The sequence below is a fragment of the Podarcis bocagei genome (assembly GCF_964188305.1).
Source record: "Podarcis bocagei genome assembly, chromosome: 7".
Classification (NCBI taxonomy): Eukaryota; Metazoa; Chordata; class Lepidosauria; order Squamata; family Lacertidae; genus Podarcis; species Podarcis bocagei.
In genome coordinates this window covers 49704007-49725290 of record NC_138132.1, presented here as the reverse complement: position 1 = coordinate 49725290, position 21284 = coordinate 49704007, and the positions used below count along the sequence as shown (strand labels likewise).

The window sequence follows — 21284 nt, the reverse complement described above, 5'->3', positions numbered from 1 at the left end:
GTCACAAAATGCGCCTAGAACAATGGAAGCTCTTACCAACCTAGTATACTCCAGTTGTTTTGGACTACAACCGTACTGGCTAAGGATGATGAGAGTTATAGTCCAAAACTGAAGGGCAGGCAGTAGGCTAACGTAGCCTGCCTTAAAGGGCTTGAGGCCCTCTTCACCATAGAACAGTCCGCCTCATAGAAAGTACGTATCTTAAGGGCACCTTCTGAACAGAAGAGCTCAGCTGCTGAGGTACTCAGAGAGACAGCCCTAGCCCTCTTTAAAGCTTTCAAGGGACAAGGCAGGCAGGCAGGCAGTGGGGCTGGAGACCCAGGGTGCCTGCGGTTTCCAAGCCTGTCGACATTATATACACACACATACAGCAAAAATATTTGGGTTTTGCTCAGGCCTTCCGTTTCTAAAGGTTTTGGCTTCTTCATCCCTTCATTTGCCACCTTCGCCTTTCCTGTAGCTTCGCGGGGCGGGGGTTGTTGCTGCTGTTATAACCTGAAAAGCGGGATGGAACTAACAACCCCTAAAAATAAATAAACAAACAAACGAATGTTTGTTTGTTTTTAAAAAGAGAAACTCAGGAGTGTTTTGTTTTTTAAAGCTGCCCGCTGATTTTCAAAATGTTGGAGAGAAGGAAACCAGGCAAGCAAGCAAGCGGGTGTGGGTATCCGTATGTGTCAATCACAGCAGTGGCCAGACCCCCCCGCTTCCCACCCTCAAATCTCCAGACTTACCGGCGACGGTTCCCAGCTTCTTCCCACTTCCACCTCCTGTAGTCATGGGTCATGTGACAAGTGACACGTCACGTGACACATACTTCGGAAGTGGAAAGGGAGGCTACGGAGCCGGGACGGCTAGAGCGGAATGGCGGAGGAAGCGGTGGCTGCAGGGGCTCCGACTTCCGGTTGTCGGGATGAGACAGGAGTGGAAATTGTCGGACTGGAAGTGGAAGTTTATTTATCCGGGATTTTTTGGAAGCGGATGGGCGGCATCAAAAATATTAGATTAAAAGCCCCGCCTTCAAACAATGCAATGCTCTTTCTATTCTTTTTTAAGTCTAGGAAGAAAGGACATTTTTAGAGGGAACTACAGCTCCCAGCATGCCTTTCTTCCGCGAACTATCCTGTGTGGGGCCGCACAGTTCCCAGCATGCTCCACAATGGCTCTCCAGGGGGAAAGCGGGGGAAAGACTACACTTCCCAAAGTGCCCTGGGAGTCACAGTCTAAAGTGGGGCAAAATGGCTCCCGTGGAGCACGTCGTGGCTGATGCTGGAGCTTTCCTGCGTGGAGCCCCGCTTCAGGTACAGTGGGAGAAGGCTGAGAACGGCTGCCTAGCTTGGCCAGTGGCCCACTGGGGAACCCCGCGACAAAGGACCACAGGCCAAGTGTATGCTTTACTTTGCGGTAGATTTTTCTTGGACCTGGAGACTTTGATTAGGCCATCCCGAGTAGAGAGAGAGAGAAAGCTGCCTAGACAGAGACTCTCCTTAGGGCGCATGGCAGGTTGGGGTTGTGGGCCTGGAGGTTGTTCCCTATTCCTTGACAGCTTCAGGCGGTTGGGAAGGGACACCCACCCACCCGTCTACCAAGCCAAGGTGGCTCCTCAGAATGTTGCATGGGACTCCTGGAGTCCCCTCCCTTGTTGCAGGTGGCCATGTTATGCTTCTCGGTATGTGGGCATCCCAGAACCCCCAGATCAGCATTTGCTCCTACGGAGTGTGAGGAGAGGTGTGGCTCTAGGTCTGCATCTCTCTTCCCTAACCTAGTTGCCCTCCCTCCCCCCCCCCCGGCCCAGCTCCCTTCCAGCCCTGCTCCCTTCCAGCCCTCAGGTTCCTGACCCATTTGCAACAGCTCTCAGCTGTGTCTTCCCCGCTGGCAGGACATTGGCAAGAACATCTACACAATCCGAGAGGTGGTGACTGAGATCCGAGACAAGGAGACCCGCAGGCGGTTGGCAGTGCTGCCCTATGAGCTCCACTTCAAGCAGCCTTTTCCTGAATATGTAAGGCTTGGTGAGTAGCCTCTGCTTCGTGGTCTATGCTTCCTGCCCCTCTCCCACCCCATCCCCTCTTCCGTGACTTGCCTTTTTCTTTTTGTAAGTAACTTTGAGCTCTTGACTGGAGAGCAAAGGGTGGTATTCAATTCTAGTCCTACTCAGGGCAGACCCATCGAGATTAATGACTTACTTTCATTAATTTCAATTGATCTACTCTGGGTGGGGCTTTGTTGACTATAACCCCAACTAACATATACACACACACATGCACACACACACGGTCAGGAGTAGAAATCAAGTTGATCACCTACAATTGCTTCATTGTTACTTGCTCTTAGATGTGTTTTCCTGGTGCCCTCTGGAATTAGAGAAGCACTTTTTCTCATGACCAGTTGTGATTTCCTAGTTTTGCCTCTGGACTTGAACACTGAAATCCTCCCTTTGTTTCTAGTGACAGAGTTTTCCAAGAAGACGGGTGACTACCCCAGTCTTTCAGCCACAGACATCCAAGTCCTGGCCTTGACCTACCAGCTGGAAGCAGAAAATGTTGGTGTGGCACACTTGAAGAAAGAGCCAGAGCAGAAGGTGGATCTTCCTTCTTTTATTATTTCTCTTTTGAAGGGGCCTTTTCCAGCAAAATATTTATTTACTATGATGTTGGTTTTGTATCCTGCTTTTTAGGCAAATGTTTTCTTCCAAACAACTCACATTAATTAAAAGACAGACAGAGGTCCTGCCCTTAGGCTTACACACTTTAAAAAACAAGACAAACAAGAGAAGGGGAAATTAGGGAAGTGGGGGAGGGGGGGAGGTGTTGACCAGATGGCTAATGCCAGGAACCAAGTGGTGGGGTGGGCACAGGCATTACTATCTAGTTGAGGCCAAGATAATATTTCCTTGCTTGGATAGAGATGCTGTAAATGACCCTGCAGCCCTTGTTCCCCTGGCTGATGTCAGCATTTGCTCCTTCCTTTCAGCTGTGCACTCCCAGGGCAATTGAAAAGGGTTCTTTCTGCCAGTGAGGAGGGAAGTCAGCTCCCTCTGTGGCTGATCGAGGAGGCCCCTTGTTGCAATATTCTTCCTATCCAGTAGGAGGGGGCAATCCAGTTCCACGTGAATGCAAGACACTCTTGCCACCAGCTGCATGTGTTAGCAACCTATGTTTTGTCTTTGTCTGTTTCCTGCTGCTGCAAACGCCAGACAGGCTGATTATGCACTGCCTGAATCCTGTCCTATGCTCTGCTGTGTCTTGAATGCCATTCTTCTTGCCATTGCTGCTCAAAAGGTGATCAGACTCTGGGGTGGTAGGTTTTGTGAGGCAGCTGCTGCTGCAAAAATCAACAATATGCCCTACCTGACCCACATCCCACTTTCTTTTCTCTCCCCACCCTGGATCCTTGCAGGTAAAACTCAGCTCAACAAAGCAGCACCCTGAGACACCTGTTCATGTTGCTGGCTTCCATCTACCTTCCAAGGTAATTGCCTCTGTGAGCAGTCTGAAACTCTGCCCCACTATTCATGGAAGGAGTATGAGCAGAGGGTAGTACACCTTGGTGACTCACTGCCCCTCCCCTCCTCCTGGTTGCATGGGGTGTAATCTGGGAATGACCAGGTGTGCCAGTTGAGCCCTTGCGCTGGGAGTCCTTGATAGGCAGCATCTCCTCCTTGGCTTGTGTGAGGATCCAGTGATCATTCGGCATCTATCAGAAGCCTAAAGGAAGAGGTAGCCACACACGGCTTTTCTAAGAGGGCCATGGAGGATGGCCAAATCGCTCAGTGGTGGAGCACCTGCTTTGCCTGCAAAAGGTCCCAGGTTCAATCCCATTCAGCATCTCCAGGTAAACACCCCAGAGAGTCATTGCTGCCAGTCAGTGTAAGCAATTTGGAGCTTCTATATGACTGTTTCTTCTGGCAATTCATACATGTCAGCTTTTCTTCTGCCCAACTTATCTTCTAGACAAAGTGCCCAGGAGGTGAGAAGAGTCCTTCCGTGGTGGGAAGCAGAAACTCTGCAGACTCCACAGGCCCTGAAACCTCTGAGTTTGGTTCCTTCCTGTTCTGGAGGAACCCTCTGCCCAGCATTGAGGAGGACCTACAGGACTTGCTGGTAAGAAGTCTAGCATTCTTTCCTTTCTTCCTGCCTCACTGGGACACGGGCACCACCTTCATCTCCGCAGCCTGGGAAGGTTCCGTGCTCAGTGGATCCTCTCCCAATTGGTCTGTTTCTCACAGAAAGCGGATGCTGTTGTTATTGTGCCGGAGGACCCCAAAGGCAACAAGAGTAGTGGTGAGGAGGAGGAGCAGAGTGGAGAGGACAGCGATGATGAAGAAGGCTGGATCACGCCCAGCAACATCAAGCAGATCCAAGAGGGCATGGGCCAGGCTGATGAGCCAGCTGGTGTGCAGGTTGGCTGTGTCACCACCGACTTTGCCATGCAGGCAAGTGTGGGCTGTGTGAGACCAGGTGGTCCCCAGGGCTTGAGGGGAGGGAGAAGGATGTATGCTTATCCTTTTGCCCTTGCTTCCATGCACCCAGTCAGGTCCTGTAAGCCTCCTGCTACATTCTTGTGCCTGCTACAGCTGCCTGGTCCAGGCTTCCTGGAGGCCCAGCAGAGGTTTTATGGTCTATGTTGGAAGAACATGATGAGAATAGGAGGGACAGAAAGGGTGGCTCATGAGCAGCAAGGGGTGACTTGGGTGGCAGCAGGAAGCTGAGAAGAGGGAATGGAAGTGGCCAGGTGAAGAGCAGAGGGATGAGAGAGAGAGAGGAGAAGCTCCAGGAGGTGGATTGAAGGCAAACAGGCATTGGGACAAAAACAGGAAGGGGAGAGGAGAAGAGAAGCAGCCCTTTGTGCTCGTTGGGAACCTGGCAGACCTGAAGGAGAGGAAACTGGGGACTCTCTTTCAACTGGAGAAGCTTGGTCAGCCCAGCAGCAAAAGAAGAGCAAGCATTTCATGTTTTTTAAAAAGGAGAGCAAGCATTGCCTTATTTTAGCTCCAGCCCTTTCCAAGACCCCAGCCTATGGAGTATCCAAAGTCTGTTGAGAGGGACTTGCCCTGCACCAGCATCATAGGTGCTGATTGGGCTCCCCTCCCCTTCTCTGGTCTCTTTCCCACAGAACATTCTGCTGCAGATGGGCCTGCATGTGTTGGCAGTCAATGGTATGCTGATCCGGCACACCCGGAGCTACGTCCTGCGCTGCCATGGCTGCTTCAAGTATGTGATGAGTTGGTGGCTGGGCTGCAATCTCTGGCATATGGGCAACAGCTGGGGCTGTGTCCAGCCATATTCAGGAGGTGCCCCTTGGGCTTAGTCAATGGGCTGCTGCCAAGGTTGTCAACCCGCTGACCTGGCTTCTCTGCTTTCCTCCAGAACCACATCAGAAATGACCCGGCTCTTCTGCCCCCACTGCGGGAACAAGACACTTAAGAAGGTGGCGGTGAGCGTGGATGACGATGGCACCATCCACATGCATTTTTCCCAGAATCCCAAGGTCTTGAACCCCCGTGGCCTCCGGGTGAGCAGCTCTGCTCTGGGCTCCAGTGCTCTTATGGGCTTTCCACGCTTGTTGTCGTTGCTGTTGGCTGCCTGTGCTCCCAGCTGAGCACCTGAGGCAAGAAGTAAGAGTGTGCAGCAGGCCATGATGGCCTCTGGGGCCAGCAGAAGAATATTCTCTGGGCTTATTTATTTCCTCCCAATGGCAAAAGTTCTGTGGCCAGTGCTATCCAGTGTAGCTTTAAGGAACTTGTTCCACTAGTACAACGATTTATGATTGTGCAGCAAAAATTTCCCCTGCATGTGTCCTACGCCTTCCCAAATTTTCTCCAAAGAGTTGGGGGAACCCCATAACAGATTATGGGGGAAGAAGATGTGGGGGTGTTTGTTGTGCAGCTGTCACTCCTCATGCTACAACCATGAGTGGATTGGATACCACTGTAAGTAAAATTGTAAAACCGTAACTTGGAAAAAATACAAGAAGGATGAAAGTCAAGTGTGAGGTGCCTCTCCCTGTCAGGGGTGTGGGGCAGGGTGCATTGGGCCTTTGGGCTTCACTGTGTGCCTCCTTCTTTCCACAGTACTCTCTTCCAGCTCCTCAGGGTGGGAAGCACGCAAACAATCCCCACCTGACAGAGGACCAGCACTTCCCCCAGCAACGGCTCTCCCGCAAGGCCAGGCAGAAGACAAACGTCTTTGACCCCGATTATATTGCAGGAGTTTCTCCATTTGCGGAAAATGACATCTACAGCCGGGCAGCCAACCTACAGATCCGGGATACGGCGCTGGGTGCAGGCAGGAGGCGTCTGAACCCCAACACAGCCTCCAAAAAATTTGTGAAAAAGAGATGAGGTGGGGAGAGATGCAACCACTCACCTGTCCCACTTGTCAATGAAGGGAGGACAAGTCTTTTGTTTCCTACAGCTTGTGTGAAGGCAGGACTTTGCCCCTTGGCTCTACTTCCTGACTGCTTCCAAGGCAACAGACACTAGTGTGAATAAAGGGCAAGCAGCAGGAAGGTGGGAGGCAGACTGCCAAGTGATCTGGAAAGTGAGAGTGGCCCTCGTGTGGCAGAATCCATGTGCTGCGCTCAGGTCTTGGGTGCATTCTATTGCAAAAGACTCAGCAGCGGTGGCTGCATGTTTTGTTTTGTTTTTTTAATAAACCAGGGTGTCTGCACATTTGGTGTCTGTGCACAGCTCCTTGTGGTTTAGCTTGTCCCTTTCCTGACAACTAGACCCCTTTTCTCCCATGAGCGGAAGGTGGCCTTTCCCTTGTAGTAGTCAAGAGCACAAGCCTTGGTCTTTTTCTACCAGGTCTTCATCCATACAGTGAGCTGGTTGGGATGGCTAGAGAGGAAGCACTGCTCTTTGACTGTCTTCTATCACATTGCTGGCTGCAAACTTTTGAGTTCCACAAAGCTCTTCCTCAGAAGTGGCTGTTCAAAGCAAAAACAGGAAAGTTTACGGCCCAATAGCTGATTAACCCCAAAACACAGATCCATGTGGGCTAATAAGAGTAGGAACCTGTAAAAGCCTGTTTAATTTTTGGTCTAAATACCTATGCTGGGGAATAGGCCTCTGTTTAACTCAAAAGATCACTTCCACTATTGTCAGAACATATGACAATAGGTTGCCTAAAATCTTTTCTCTTTTGTGAAAAGGGGTTAAAGAGCCATTAGAAGGACAACTGCAGGAATGTCACAAAAAACTGCAAAAATGCCTGGCAATGAGCTGGTGGCAACTCCATAAGGCCACGTCCTACTCACAGAGAGAGCCGCAGGTGTTCTCCCCCAGCCCTCTAGTGGGTCCTCTTGCAAGACAAGTTGTGTCACATTTTCTACTGTTTCCTGCCTTGGGCTACAGCAAATCCTCCTTGCACTTAACAAGCCTTTTCCTTGTAGAGGAAAGGTTAACGGCCAGTTTGCTGCAGACTGGCCCCTGTTCCATTCCTCCTAACTATGCCCCAGCATGCAACAAAGGCCCACTATATACCTGGGAGCAAAACTGACTAGTAAATGAAATTTGATTAGATAGATTTCTAGTGCAAACAAAGGGCCCTGCCCAGTCCTTGCATAGCTCTAGTTAAGTCGCTAACAGTGCCCCACCCTGGCACCACACAAAGTTAATCTGGGCATTTGCAACTCGAATGAAAGGGCTGTCAAAAACATTCTTTGCCATCTTCTAGGGAGGCAGTTGCCAACTTCATAGGCACGCCTAGCCTGCTTGCTTTGTTCTGAATCTGCCGTGCAAACACCAAAGACCTGCCCTTGGTGGCTAGGACTTAATAAACAGGAGTGGCTTACACACACACACACACACACACACTTTTAGCAAAGTTTGGTGACTTGTACCTTTCTCTTTTACCTGTTCCCATATACCTTTCGCCAAAAGCAGACACTGCTGCTTCCTATTGGAATTGTATTCTACTAATTAATTAATATGAATTCCCATATGTATTGAAAATACTCCCAGGAAGTGTGTGATCTTGCCACAGAGCAGAGCATTCAGAGAAATGACCATTGCCCAAAATTCATGTGACATTGCTGCCTCTGGATCCATCCCATTACAGTACTGATATAGAAGATAGCCATGGTCAGCAACAGAAGCTAGTTTGGTACAGCCTGAAATCATTTTACTACTTCCAAATACTGTCCACCGGATTCTTTGTAGTGGCACCCAGAGGCTGTTGGGGAACACCAATAGCCTCACAGGAAACGGATTCAATGTGTTTGTGAGGACCCAAGTGCCACGCCGAGCACAGAGATACCTCTTAGCAAAGCTCTTGGCCTGCTTGGAGTTTAATTAGCATGTTTGTTCTCCTTTGTTTATGACTGGACTAAGGACTACAGCAACATCTAGGGCCCTGGGGACCCCCTTAAAGAGTCCTAGTTCTCTCTGATTGCTTTGGATACCATTTGCCTGTTGTCAATGCCAGCAGTCCAGTAGTCCCTTGATAGGAGCCTGAGCTGGTAAGGCTTTGTGTATTTGCCTAGCCTTCTCCCCAATGTGGCAGCAAGAGCAAGAGCTAATTCTTTCGTGTGCTTACTATTTCACATGCTCCCATTTTTTCATTTGGTAATTTTCCCCTCCAAAGATCCAAGCAGTAATCTGAACTGTACAAAGAGCTTGATGAATGATGCAGTGGATGGGTGGCGGGAATAAGTTGTTGGCATCGTCTGTCTTGGGAGACAATGGAAAGGGCACCTTTGGGTAAAATCAAACTGTTGGAGAGTTACAGCACTTTGTGTATAGAGACCAATGCGGAAGAAACATGTTTTGTTGCAGCAGGGGCAGATGAAGATGTCTGGTTGTGGTACTGCAGAGGCACCATGGCATTTCTTCTCTCTGTGCCCCTCCCAGCCAGTGGCGTAGCATGGGGGGTGCAGGGGGGGCCGGCCACACCGGGCGCAACATCTGGGGGTTAGGGTTAGGGGGCGCAAATCCACGGGTTAGGGGGCGCAAATTACTTGCCTTGCCCCGGGTGCTGACAACCCACGCTACGCCACTGCTCCCAGCGGTCATTTCTCCTCTGCTCACTGCTGTGGATACATGCCCTGACTGTCATTTTAGGACAGACAAAGGAAAAGACTTCTCCACACAGCACATAGTTAAACTATGGAATTAGCTTCCAAAAGAGGCAATGATAGCCATCAACTTGGATGGCATTAAATGAGGATTAGACAAATTCGTGGAGGAGAAGGCTTTCAATGGCTATGTTGTACCTGCACTATCATGCCTCTGAAAACCAGTTGCTGGGAATCACAAGTGGGGAGAGTGCTTGTTGCACTCATGTCCAGCTTGCAGGCATCTGGTTGGGCACTATGAGAACAGGATGCGGGACTAAATGGCTCATTGACCTGATCCAGCAGGCTCATCTTTTGTTCTTCTGCCCTGCAGAGTAAATACTGCTAGGCTTGAAGGACCAACGGTCTGACTTTGTATATAAGAATAGCTGCACATCATCAGATGTCCCAAACAGTACAAATTCAAACACTAACTGACTAGGCTATTTGGTGCCTCTGAAGAGAATTAACAGCAGCTGTTTTCACAACTAGTATTTAAATGGGTTTTTGCATTGTCTACAGTTCAATTTTCATTGAATTAAAATGCCATATCCTCCAGAATGAATGCCTATCTCTAGACTTACTTAAGTCTTTGCACTAATGTAGGATTTTTTACATTCTTTCCTGTACTGTATGTACCACTAGCTCAGGGCATGAATTGTTTAATAGGGATAGCCTTCATTCCATAATTGAGGGATTCTGCTCATTTCAAAAAAAGAGCTAAAAGTCCCTCCCCAAAATGCTGTGGTGCAAGGGAAGGGCTGCTGAGATGTCAAAAGCCACCAGCAAGAATGCCTAGCTAGAAGCCTGTGGGTGATTCTCGCAAAATTCACATTCTGTAATTTCATCACCAAAGACAAGTTCAAACTGCATCTTTCTAGCAGCGTGGCTTAACACTTCAGCACTGAACCAACATGGGTATCTTCAACTAGCAAGGTGCTTTTTTTTTTGTAGAGGGGGTTAAATTGTGCAGGCCTGCCGCACGGATCTGCAAATACAGTAAGAGATCCAGAATGGGAGGAGTCCTTGGCAAGCACTGATCCTTCCCCAAAGCTGCCATCTGCACACGCCTTCTAAAGCATCTACCCTGGTAGAAGAAGAAGAAGAAGAAGAAGAGTTTGGATTTGATATCCCGCTTTATCACTACCCGAAGGAGTCTCAAAGCGGCTAACATTCTCCTTTCCCTTCCTCCCCCACAACAAACACTCTGTGAGGTGAGTGGGGCTGAGAGACTTCAAGGAAGTGTGACTGGCCCAAGGTCACCCAGCAGCTGCATGTGGAGGAGCGGAGACGCGAACCCGGTTCCCCAGATTACGAGTCCACCGCTCTTAACCACTACACCACACTGGCTCTCCCTTTGCCCCATCCTGGACCAAGCAAACACTCCAATGACTCTTATTAAGAGGTGCTAGAAGGGCAATTTCTCCACCCTTTCAACATACGTTTTCCGGAAAAGGCAGCTGAGGCAGGGCTGGGGCTTGTGTCTTCATTTGCAGCAGGGGTCAGGAGTCATGCAGAATTAAGTGTAGGCAGAGCACAAGGCTGGGTTCGTGTATTTCATTTGCACTATGTTAGGTGTTCCAGGTTCACTTTGCAGAAGGCCTCCTATAGTCAATTTTCTCTGCTTTCTGCCATCAAATGAGCAGGTGAAGCAGCATGGCATACTCTGGTGCCCCTTTATCTGCTTTCCAGTGAGATAAATTCTGTCTGGGGTTTTGCCTTGGATAGAGCCGCAAGCTGGGACTGCATCAATGAAAAAGGCACATTTCACGTTGGAAACCATGGGCGTAGCCCGGGGGGGCAGCTGCCCTCCCCTAGATCAAGTAAAATAATAGAAATACTTAACTGACCAATCATGTCAGTCCTGCCCCCCCCCCAATTCTGGCTACACCCACGTTGGAAACCTAGCTATTAAGCATTGTCACAAGTCTCCCCTTTGAGGGCTACGAGTGGACGCTTGCCCCTAACAGCATGACAGCTAAATGGACCCTTCAGCGTCTATCTCTGAATGTCAATGGCAGAGATGACAGCAGGCCTTGCGTCTTCCTTGTGAGCTTCGTTTTCGGACATCTGGTGGTTGGTCACGAGGAGAAAGCGGGATGCTGGGCCGGAGGCGTGTCTTTAGATAGAGAGCTGCCAAATTAAGGGAGAAGTGAATGGGCTCTCGATGGCTCCTGGTCATGAGTTTCGCGATACAGAGGCAGTCTCCCTCGGGGCGAAGCCTTCCCCTCGGGGCACCAAGAGGCAACATGCTGGGTCTGGCCGGAGTGTGGTTTCCCCGCCCCAGTGACTCAGCAAATCCGCGCCGCCTCCTCCGCCTCTTATAAGACCCGCGGCGCCGACGGCTTAGTTCAACTGCTGCCCGGCTTGCATCGCCATGGCTGGTAAGTAGCTCGTCTCCTCGGCCCAGCCTTACTCTGGTGGGCCCTGAAATGCGCATCAGGCTGCCTCGCGGAGCCAAGCGGGCAGGTCGAAAAGAGGAAGGACGGGGGTGGGTGGGATCGATCGAGTCGAGTCTCCAAGGCACAGGCTCCCCCTGCAGGAGTCCTTTCCCGCCTCGAGAGCGTCTTCCCTCGGGTTCCCCGAGGCCCTGCCGCAGCGCCGGCAGCAACTTGCAAGGAGGCGGGTGGCGCCCACCTGGCGGGCCCCCGAAAGGCAGGCAGGGGCCTGCGAGGCTGCGCTGCCCTGGTGGGAGGCGCCGAGGCGGGAGTCTGTCCGCCTCTGTTGCAGTCCCGGAGCTTTGGCCGCCCGAGGCGCCTTGCCTTGCCAAGCTCTGCCCTCCTGCTCTCCTTGCAGTTCGGCAGGCGCTGATCGTGCTGGCCCACCCGGAGCGGACATCCTTCAACTATGCCATGAAAGAGGCGGCTGTCGAGGCGCTGCAGAAGAGTGGGTGGAAGGTGACCGTCTCGGATCTCTACGCCATGCGCTTCAACCCGGTCCTCTCCCGGGACGACGTCACCGGTACATAGGTCTCTGGGTCCCTCTCGGTCCGCTAGGTGTGTCTGCACAGATTGGCGGCGGCGGCGCTAGCTCGGCTGGGTTTCAGGCCGGCTGGGAGGGGGCGCTTTCCCCAGCCTTCCTGCCTGGAGAAACTGTCGTCGGGGCGAGTACCCGGGACCTTTTGCCGCTCCTTTCCCGGAGCCCCCAGAGGCTCCGCCTCGCCTGCGTGCCTGGACCCACCCTTCCCCCTCTCCCCCTCCCTCAGGCAAGCCGAAGGACCCGCAGCACTTCAGCTACCCGGCCGAAACGGGGCTGGCATGGAAAGAAGGCCGCCTGAGCAGGGACATCGTAGAGGAGCAAAAAAAGCTGGACGCTGCCGATCTTGTCATCTTCCAGGTGGTTCCCAGATCACAGGACGCTGAGTCAGACCACCTGGTCCATCAAGCCTAGGGTTGTTTAAGTGAACTGTTTCTCCAGGTTTTCAGGCATGAGTCTACCCCTTCTACAGCCCTTCTCCAACTATCATAGATGGGCACCGGCTTCCTGGGAGGGGATTTAGAGGGGGGTGACTTTTCACCTTCATCATAAGCCTCTTCTTGCCTTAGGCAAGGCGGCTTGTAGTGTTTGACCTGAGTGTGAATTTTGGCCATGAATCTTGCTGACCAATGAACTCTGGAGAGGCAAATTTAGGAAGTCCTAATTCAGTAAAGAGGGTGGGAGCAACACTTTTAAAGCTCAGGCTTTAAAAATTGGATTCTGGCAAACATGGAAATTGTCCACATAGGGCCTGTACTTCACAGGGGGGAAACAATATGCTTCTAACCCCCTGAATCATAGAATCATAGAGTTGGAAGAGACCACAAGGGCCATCGAGTCCAACCCCCTGCCAAGCAGGAAACACCATCAGAGCACTCCTGACATATGGTTGTCAAGCCTCTGCTTAAAGACCTCCACAGAAGGAGACTCCACCTGCTAGAGCTTGACATTGGAACAAAGTTCTGGAACTAGTGGTTCTAAGGGAATGCCATGGGCACTGAAGAGCTTTTTGGGAATGGTACCTGGACTCTAAAGTACCATGAAATGAATGTGCAACAAGGGCCTCAACCCTTATCCTATGGCTCTGCTTCTGTTGCAGTTCCCTCTCCAGTGGTTTGGTGTCCCGGCCATCTTGAAAGGGTGGTATGAGCGTGTCCTCACTGGTGGATTTGCCTACTCCTACAGTGCCATGTATGACCAGGGGCCCTTCAAGGTAGGTATGCAGTGGGGATTTGGTGGGAGTGAAGTCTTGCTGCTGCTGTAGCCGCCACCACCTTTCATTCTCTCCAACTGGCCAGTAGCTGCAGCCTGTCTGTGGTGCATTTGAGCCCTGCAGTCAGCCTCTTTGGTGCTCTGCATGAAACAATATGGCAGACTCTGGTGGTAGTGGGAAAAGACAGAGGATTCTGACAATGACCCTGCCTCTTGGTATTTTAGAGAAGGGTGTTCTGTGGGACAGAGAAGGTGCAGTTCCTTTCCTCCATATTGTGGCAAGATGGTGATCAGCTGGGCTTTCACAATACTCTGCAAAATGACCCTTGTTCACTAGTTGCTCTCTGCATGACAGTGTCTCAGCTGCTGTGTAAAGCATAACTCATACTTGGTTACTTACAGAATAAGAAGACTCTACTTTCCTTCACCACTGGTGGGATGGGCTCCATGTACACCCCTGAAGGCATCAATGGGGACATCAACATCCTTCTTTGGCCAATACAGGTAACAAGGCAACATTTATTGTCAAACCCATAGCTATTTCTAAGAGAGTTTAAAAATTATTATTAAAAGGTGTAATACTTAAGTAGATAGTGCAAGCTTCTGCCTTACACAGAATTCTTACAGGTTCCTGCACTTGTCTGGTTTGAGAACCTTTGTGTAATCCAGAGGTTTACAATCCTGCATTCCAACCAATTGGCAAGATGACTGTTTTTTCAAGAGCTGTAGTTTACTGAATCCTAGCAGAAAGCCCACATCCCTTGTGTGCAAAGTTGTAGACAAATTTTAGGTTTTTAAAATGAGTAAAAATGTCATAGCAGACATTTAGTATGGTAACAAAAACACACACTGTACTGGAAATATCACTATAGATCTCTTTGTTGGTCCTGAACTTGTTCTAATTACATTCCTCCTGCACTATTTGAATATGTATTTGATTTGCAAATGTTCTTTCTTCCTACTCCCCAGAGTGGCACTCTCCATTTCTGTGGTTTCCAAGTCTTGGCACCCCAGATCGCTTTCAGTATTGGCCATACACCACCAGAGGCCCGCTCCCAAATCCTGGAGATGTGGAAGAAGAGATTGGCCACTATCTGGGAGGAGACGCCCCTCAGCTTTGCCCCAAGCAACAACTTTGATTTGAGCTTTGCTGGGGGCTTTCTTCTGAAGAAAGAGGTCCAGGAACAGCAAGAAGATAAAAAATATGGGCTGACAACTGGCCAGCATCTGGGAAAGCCACTCCTGCCTGATAATCAAGTCAAAGCCCAGCAGAAATAGCAAATTCTGTTGGTAAATTGGGACACAAAAAAGGCCTTTCTGTAGTAATGCTAGCAGTAAAAGTTTCCTACTTTCACTTTCTCTGGGTTCATAGGGTCCCTGTAGGGCAGACCTTCCCCAAACCGGCGCCCTTCTGCTGTGTTTGATTCCAGTCCCATCAGCCCAACAAGGATGATGGGAGTTGAAACCCAAACTACCTGGGAGCACACCAGATGGGAAAGCTGGTTGGGCACTCTACCATTAAAAACAGTTAGTTATACCTTGTGTATGTAATGCAAGGCATATACTCCACAATGGAGCCTGCATTATTACTGTTCTACTCTTTGCAGCCTTAAGATCCTAGCTTATAATCCACAGGTGGGCAACCACCACAGCCTTTCACATTCCTCTTTGCAGCCCCCATCTCAGCAAAGAGTACCACCATACTGCCTTGAGCAACAGAAGAGTTGGCAGGAAGGTCCAACCCTAGAGCAAAGTACTTCGAGCTTGGGTCTTGCACTTCTCCAAGTACATATGCCTGGAGAGCATCATAGGTTGTATCCAATGTTAGTGCTACTTGGAGCAGACCCATTGAAAGTAAAAGGCATATCTAACTTAGGCACACTAATTTCAATGCATCTACACAGAGTAGGATGTAGTTGTATAGAACTGTATGGGTCTACCTGGCTGCTTTTTTGTCAGCTCTTCCATTTCTTGTCATAGTAGCCTCAAGGTAGTGGGGGTGGGTGGGTAGAGTACATTGCCTTTACTTCATTAGCAACCACCAATCCACAATGGATAAAACAAGCTACTTGGCAGTCAATACCACTTGCACCAGACTTGAGCTGCCAGAGGAGAGGTGCAGTGGTAATCTGTCTGAAGACAAAACAAGCCACAGATGCAGCTGAAAAGAGGGCAGCTGGGAAGAGTGGTAAAGACAACTGGGCTCCCACCTTCCCCAGCTGGAATCAGCCACAGTACAGGAAGGCAGGGACAGAGTTCCCTGGCAATAAATGGTGCTCCAGGGGGGTGGGGGGGAGTGTAATTAACTGGCGTGGAAGGTGAAGGGTTGCTTTAAATCCTCTTAGTTTACTTACTGGTAGTAGGGATTAATACTAGAGATTTTTGTACTTTGGTAATAACTTTCACATGTACTAACAACAAAGCCAGGTGTTGCCTCTATTAGTCAGGTTTGTTAGAATGTCATGTAGATTTATACAAGTCTCTCTTGCGCCAGCAGAAAAATTTAGAATAAAATACTTTAAACCCTTCTCCTGCAGCTGTCTATTGAGTCAAGGGCCACATTTTGTGCTAGGCATTTATACAGTTTGAACCTATTACACCTGTTGGATTCTCTCATGACAGCACTGCTCAGAGGGGAACGGTGCCTGAATGTGTCTCCATGAGAGGTGGTGAAGGGAGAAGCCTAAGTCTGCTGCTCTACCATACACAGTAATATGGGACAAGCCAGCCCAGACATGGTGGGTTCTGCAAAGGAGGCATTTACACAAAGAAGGTTCTACCTTCCCATCACTCCAGTGAAGGGACACCCCTCTCCACCTGATCCATATCCGCTGGTGGTGGCTTGCTTATCGGCCATAGAGCAAAAAGGGATGTATAGAATTGTAGGGTTGGAAGGGACCCTGAGGATCATCTAGTCCAAACCCCCTGCAATGCTGGAATATGCAGCTGCCTCATATGGGGATCAAACCTGCAACCCTGGTGTTACCAGCATCATGCCCTAACCAACTGAGCTATCATTAGTAAACTTCTAGCCAGTGTGCGGAGGGCTCAGCAGACAACACACTAGCCTTGCACTTCAGGACCAAGTGACTCCAAGATACTGAAAAGAATGGAGCACAGTAGCAATACACTGCAAAATGAAAACTTTCAAAGTTTTATTCTTGACTGCAGCTGTGTACAGAAATATAGTTGCAAGTATACAAATGTCCCAATAGAAGCAAAATATCTCTCTCTTAATATTCAACAAGTTATCACAGGATAGCTAAAAACAAATGCAAATGAGTCCCCCCCGCCCCCTCCAATAGAATAAACAAAACCATTATCAGTGCTCTGAGAAACCCACCTACACAAGCCAGGGACACAAAACGCACAAGGGGCCATCTGAGGCTACATTCACATTGCAGGATATTGGAAAAGGCTGCTTGGTGGCTGGCTGGTCTTGAATGCTGTTCTAAGTGAGCATGGCAAGAAAGGGGAGGGGGAGGGAGTGTGTTAGGACTGCAGCGATATTAACAGGCATAGCTCTGGGAGAAAACCTTCATTACTTGCACACAAATTGCTGTTGGGACAGATGGGTGCAACAAGATTCTTGGTCTCAGCAGGTCCAAGCCCACACTGTTCAGAACAAAACCTTGCCCTGTCCAAATGGGACTTCATTCCAAACAAGTTGGACTCCATGGGCCACAGCCCACAAAAGCTGCTGAAAAGAGGAAACAATGGACCCCAGATGACAGCCAAGCTACCTAAGGGCTTAAGGATCAAAGTGGCAGGGAGGGACCTGAAACCACAAGGGCTTTTATAGTTCTACAAAATCTGATTCCCAATGTGGCTTTATCCAGAGTGTTTGAGGAGGGAGTTGCACATAAAAATGATTGCTTCCTGTAGTTTGAAGCCCTTTGTGGTGGAAAGGCTCAGTTGGATTCTTGTGGACTGATGAAGAGGGTAAAATGAATGGGGACAACATGAGCTCCAAATGCCATGTGGGGATCAAGAACACACAGGAAACAAGATGCACCTTGCAAGGCTCCTGAGGTCCCATCTCCGTGAAACTCTAGAATGCAGGCCCCGCAAAACAAACAAAAAGGGTGTAGGAAAGTGCAGACCAGCCAGCCACTGAGCAGACCTTTGTTCCAAAGACATACTTTTTTGTAACCAAATCACGTTAAAAATGTTGCACATTTAAATATTGACCTAAAATGGACCAAGAAAAAATAGAAATAAACCAACCCCAAAACCCATGTACATCACCGTTTTGAACAGAGCAGCAGCAGGAACCCTTTTAACAAACAGAACGCAGATGCCTGCGTTGTATGGCTGGAGTAATGTGGGGAGAAGTGACAAGAGGCAGCTCTGAGCAGGAAACTTGGTTCAATAGAGGATTGGTCCCTGGTGACTTAGTACTGTCCTCCGAGGACAGCCCTGATGCCACCGAAGTGAACAAGACACAGCAGCGTACAAGTCAACCTGCTCCTACTCAACCCTCTCCACACACTTCTTCCCCATAAAGCTCCTGCCATGGCCTGGGACTAAGTGCCTCTTCCAGAAGACACAGGCAGTCCCAGGCCCAACTGCAGGATCCCCAGAAGTGAAAGCAAAAGCCGCTGGCTTGGTACATCCCTTTCTGCCTCCTCATTCATAGTTAGGCACATGGCTGCTCCTTCCCATCCTCAATACTCTTTCAGCAAATAAAAGAAACATAACATTGTAAGAGAAGCAAGCTCAATGCAGCTACAGACATCATGAAATGAGGAAAGAAGGTTCCAACTGTGAATTTGTAGTGTTGTTATAAATTAAAAAGCTAGCAATAAAATATTAGACATTAACCATGAGTGAACAGCTGAATGGCTCATGTCAAGGGACTCCCATGCAAAGGAAGATGCACATGTGTCACCTCCGCAGTGAAGCTGCCCTCACAGCCAATCAGCACAGAGGCTGCCTGATTATATGAACGGCCAGAGATGAACCAATCACATCTGCTGCAAGAAGTACTCAAATACTTTGTGAAGACTTAACAACAACCCCCCTTCCCCTGGTTCCTAGATGCCATGTTGTGGGAAAACAGACAACAAAACTCACACATTTACCACAAAAATCTGTGGCAAAAAGAATATATGTGTGTGAATATATGTATATGTATATATATATTTATATATATATATATTATTTATGCCAATGTACTCACTCAGTACAAATAGCAAAATAGTTTATCATTTTCTAAATACAAAATAGAGCTTTCCAAAAAAATGAAACACACATTAGATATAAACCATCCAAAACCTGAACGATTGAAAACTGTATTCAAAATTAAATGACCTAGAGCAGGTCTCTTTCTGAAAAGTTCTCTTCATAGCGGCAAAATAGCCTGTACTACTGAAAACATAACTCAAGCCTCTCAAAGAGAGACGGACAAACAGAACGAATCACTGACTGCAAACATCAGAGACGGACTGGCATTTAACAGGACAACAACAATAACAAAAAACAAGCACAACTCTACATAGCTCAAGGTGGAGCACAAGTTAGAAAAAACACACAAGGGGTAGCCTAAAAAACCAGGTACAAGCTAAATTCTTCTCTACACAAAAGTAACAAAAATGAACACCAATGCTTACTAAAAAACACAACTCCCCAATGCCAACAAGAGTCACACACAACAGCTGTTGGGTGACAGACACCACACACAGCATTTGATGTGCAGGAAAGGAGGAGAGGGAAATAAAAATCCAGAAGAGGGAAACTGTAGCTATCCCTGGAGAGCACCTGAAATTGAGTTTGCCCCTTGGTGCTGACAGCACACAAGAGCATCTGCCTTTTAAGCCAAAATGGATGCAAATTCATCACCAGCATTTGCATTTTGAAAGAGTGACGTTACTTGTCTCGTATGAGCTAAAGGAGCTATGTAAGAACATAAGTAAAGCCTACTGGATCAGTTCAATGGCCCATCTAGTCCAGCATCATGTTCTTACAGTGGCCAACCAGATACCTAGTCCACAAGCAGGACCTAGGTGCAATAGTACTCTGCCCACCTGCAATTCTCAGCAACTGGTATACAGAGGCACCCCTTCAAGCCCCGAGGGGAAGCTGCCAAATCCCCCTCCCCGCATGTGAGTTTAAATTTAAGACTTCAAACCTGCACCAATTAGAAAAGGGGTGGAGGAGCAGAAACCAGCATGCCCAAAAATATTCTCTCACCCCTCCTCTACAGACCAAGGAGGTATCAGCCAGCTTGGTCATTCCAGCCCCACTGCAATGGACCTTCTGGTCTCCAAAAAACCTAATTCAGATTTGTACAGGTGGCAGCATATTTCACACAAGAGGAAAGAGACAGAAAAGGGATTAAGAGGAACAAAATTCAGCTTATGGCCTATCAAGGCAGGACTCAAGAGGGGGTCTATTGCTCAGCATAGCAAACTGCCCCCTTGTGAAAGGGGAGATGGGCAGAGCACCAGAGGCTCAGAAAAGTCCCTATTTGAGCAGCCAATCTTCCAGCCTCCCAGGAAGCTGTAGTCACATTCTTGGATATCACCCACTCCCCGCCCCTCGTGGCTTTAGGGGACTCTCTGCCAGTATATGCCACCTTCCTAGGTGCTAATTCACAGCTTTCTCCATACTGCTATGAAGCTGACAGCAGCTTCCATTTAACAAAGAGTCACTAATTCACACTGGTATGTTCAACACTTGGTAACTGCACCATTAAGCAATGACTGGCATGAGTGAAATGCACAATTGAGGACTGAACACTTGAATCACCTTCACCTCCCCCAAGCAACATTTTTCACTGGAAACCATTTACACCTGCAAATCAAGTGATTGAGTCTTCAAGTGATGAGCACAAATGTGTGAATCAACCATTTGTATATCGCAGTTATTTTAGGACACATATCCCTGTGTGCTTTGCAGCCTGTTCCAAGAGCTGTGAAGAAGAGCTGAAAGAGAGGAGCAGACACAGTCTCAGGTTCTTTCAGTGCCAAGCTGCAATGATAAATGAGCAGCTGCACTCTGCATCCCCACAGCTGGACTAGAGATGGGGGCAACTGTCCAAAGTAGAGCCTCTTTCGCCTCTTCCAGCTTCAAGAAGTCTCTCTCTGATGCTCTCACTCAGCAGCCGTTTCTCATCAGGCTTAGCATGGGTACTCTTCCAAAGTGATGGTGAAGGCTACATTTCCCCTTGGGTCCAAGGCCGCACTTTGACACAGGAAATTTAACTCCAAACATCCTAAATTCCAGAGTCACAAGAACGAAAGTCTTGCAAATCGGCTTGTCCATTACAGGATTTCTGAAGTTACAAGCTAAAAGAACACACAAAGACAAAAGTTAAGCGTAGTAAGAGCCTCATTCTTTCCCCCTAAAGCACTCTAATTAAACAGCATCCAACAGCTGGTTATTTCCCTCTATGCTGAAGTTACCAATGATGGCTTCTTTGAATGTAATATTACTGCCACCCATCAGTGAAATCTGACTGGGACTTGAAGAGGGGATGTATACTATGGAGTTGGAGTGTGAGAGAGCCCCTCCTAGCATTATGGCTTGGGGAGGGCCATGTGCTGCTGAGCTCTGTCTTGTAACTGCACCAGCAGCACAGAACTTGGTAGGATTTAACATCCTAAAATAATAGGATTTAATGCTTTTGTAAAGAAAGCTCCTAGAGCGCTAATGGCTGAAAGCATTGTTGCAGACAAGTGGATGACACTTTTATGTCTCAAGAGGCAGAGCAAGGATTCCAATCACTGCCAGTAGAAAAAGGATTATGTAAAAGCCCCTGTTTCCTTTGTAGAATTTATTCAGGCCAGAAAAATAAGGCTTTATTTCTGTGTGGAGTAAACACAGCTGACCATGCTGCCTTGGAACTGCATATTTCAGCCTTTAGCTGAAGTCAAGGCAAACGACCCCATATCCACCCTGGGATTTCTGAGCCATGGTAATCAAGTTCATTGAGGCCACTGCAAGTGTCCTAAGGGCCAGGAGAATGAGGGCTGTGAAGCTCTATTTACTCTCAAGACAGGCACTAATTCTATTATCATTCTGGGGAAGCAGCAGAA

General features: G+C 48.7%; 4 protein-coding genes across 13 annotated transcripts in view; 2 read left to right on the top strand and 2 right to left on the bottom strand.

The window, feature by feature from the left end:
* Positions 1-795, bottom strand: part of WWP2 (WW domain containing E3 ubiquitin protein ligase 2) — a 38594-nt gene extending 37799 nt beyond the window's left edge. Inside the window, 2 exon segments of the mRNA XM_081202564.1 lie at positions 735-750; positions 752-795. Coding sequence (XP_081058690.1) covers positions 735-750; positions 752-780 — 45 coding nt within the window. The 5' untranslated portion in view covers positions 781-795.
* A 366-nt stretch (positions 796-1161) lies between these two features.
* Positions 1162-6671, top strand: NOB1 (NIN1 (RPN12) binding protein 1 homolog). The gene is made up of 9 exons (XM_081202578.1): positions 1162-1301; positions 1880-2012; positions 2448-2581; positions 3400-3471; positions 3954-4103; positions 4229-4435; positions 5116-5213; positions 5370-5514; positions 6074-6671. The coding sequence occupies exons 1-9, from the start codon at positions 1239-1241 to the stop codon at positions 6341-6343; spliced, it is 1272 nt and encodes a 423-aa protein (XP_081058704.1). The 5' UTR covers positions 1162-1238; the 3' UTR covers positions 6344-6671.
* Positions 6672-11044: 4373 nt separating this feature from the next.
* NQO1 (NAD(P)H quinone dehydrogenase 1) lies at positions 11045-15773 on the top strand. Its single transcript, XM_081199976.1, has 6 exons — positions 11045-11441; positions 11854-12018; positions 12263-12393; positions 13133-13246; positions 13648-13749; positions 14215-15773. Exons 1-6 carry the CDS (start codon positions 11435-11437, stop codon positions 14521-14523), a joined length of 828 nt encoding a protein of 275 aa, XP_081056102.1. The 5' UTR covers positions 11045-11434; the 3' UTR covers positions 14524-15773.
* A 1334-nt stretch (positions 15774-17107) lies between these two features.
* Positions 17108-21284, bottom strand: part of NFAT5 (nuclear factor of activated T cells 5) — a 63525-nt gene continuing 59348 nt past the window's right edge. For all 10 annotated transcript variants that reach the window (XM_081201818.1, XM_081201820.1, XM_081201822.1 and 7 more), the window contains one exon: positions 17108-20534. The gene's annotated coding sequence lies outside the window, so the exon portion shown is untranslated. The remainder of the gene's footprint in view (positions 20535-21284) is intronic.

Excerpts from the sequence above, each read along its gene's own strand:
- NOB1 (XM_081202578.1), top strand. The coding sequence starts at position 1,239 with ATGGCTCCCGTGGAGCACGTCGTGGCTGATGCTGGAGCTTTCCTGCGT. Across the intron at positions 2,013-2,447 it reads TCCTGAATATGTAAGGCTTG|TGACAGAGTTTTCCAAGAAG; the intron begins GTGAGTAGCCTC and ends CTTTGTTTCTAG. Across the intron at positions 4,436-5,115 it reads CCACCGACTTTGCCATGCAG|AACATTCTGCTGCAGATGGG; the intron begins GCAAGTGTGGGC and ends TCTTTCCCACAG.
- NQO1 (XM_081199976.1), top strand. Across the intron at positions 12,019-12,262 it reads CTCCCGGGACGACGTCACCG|GCAAGCCGAAGGACCCGCAG; the intron begins GTACATAGGTCT and ends CCCCTCCCTCAG. Across the intron at positions 13,247-13,647 it reads ATGACCAGGGGCCCTTCAAG|AATAAGAAGACTCTACTTTC; the intron begins GTAGGTATGCAG and ends GGTTACTTACAG.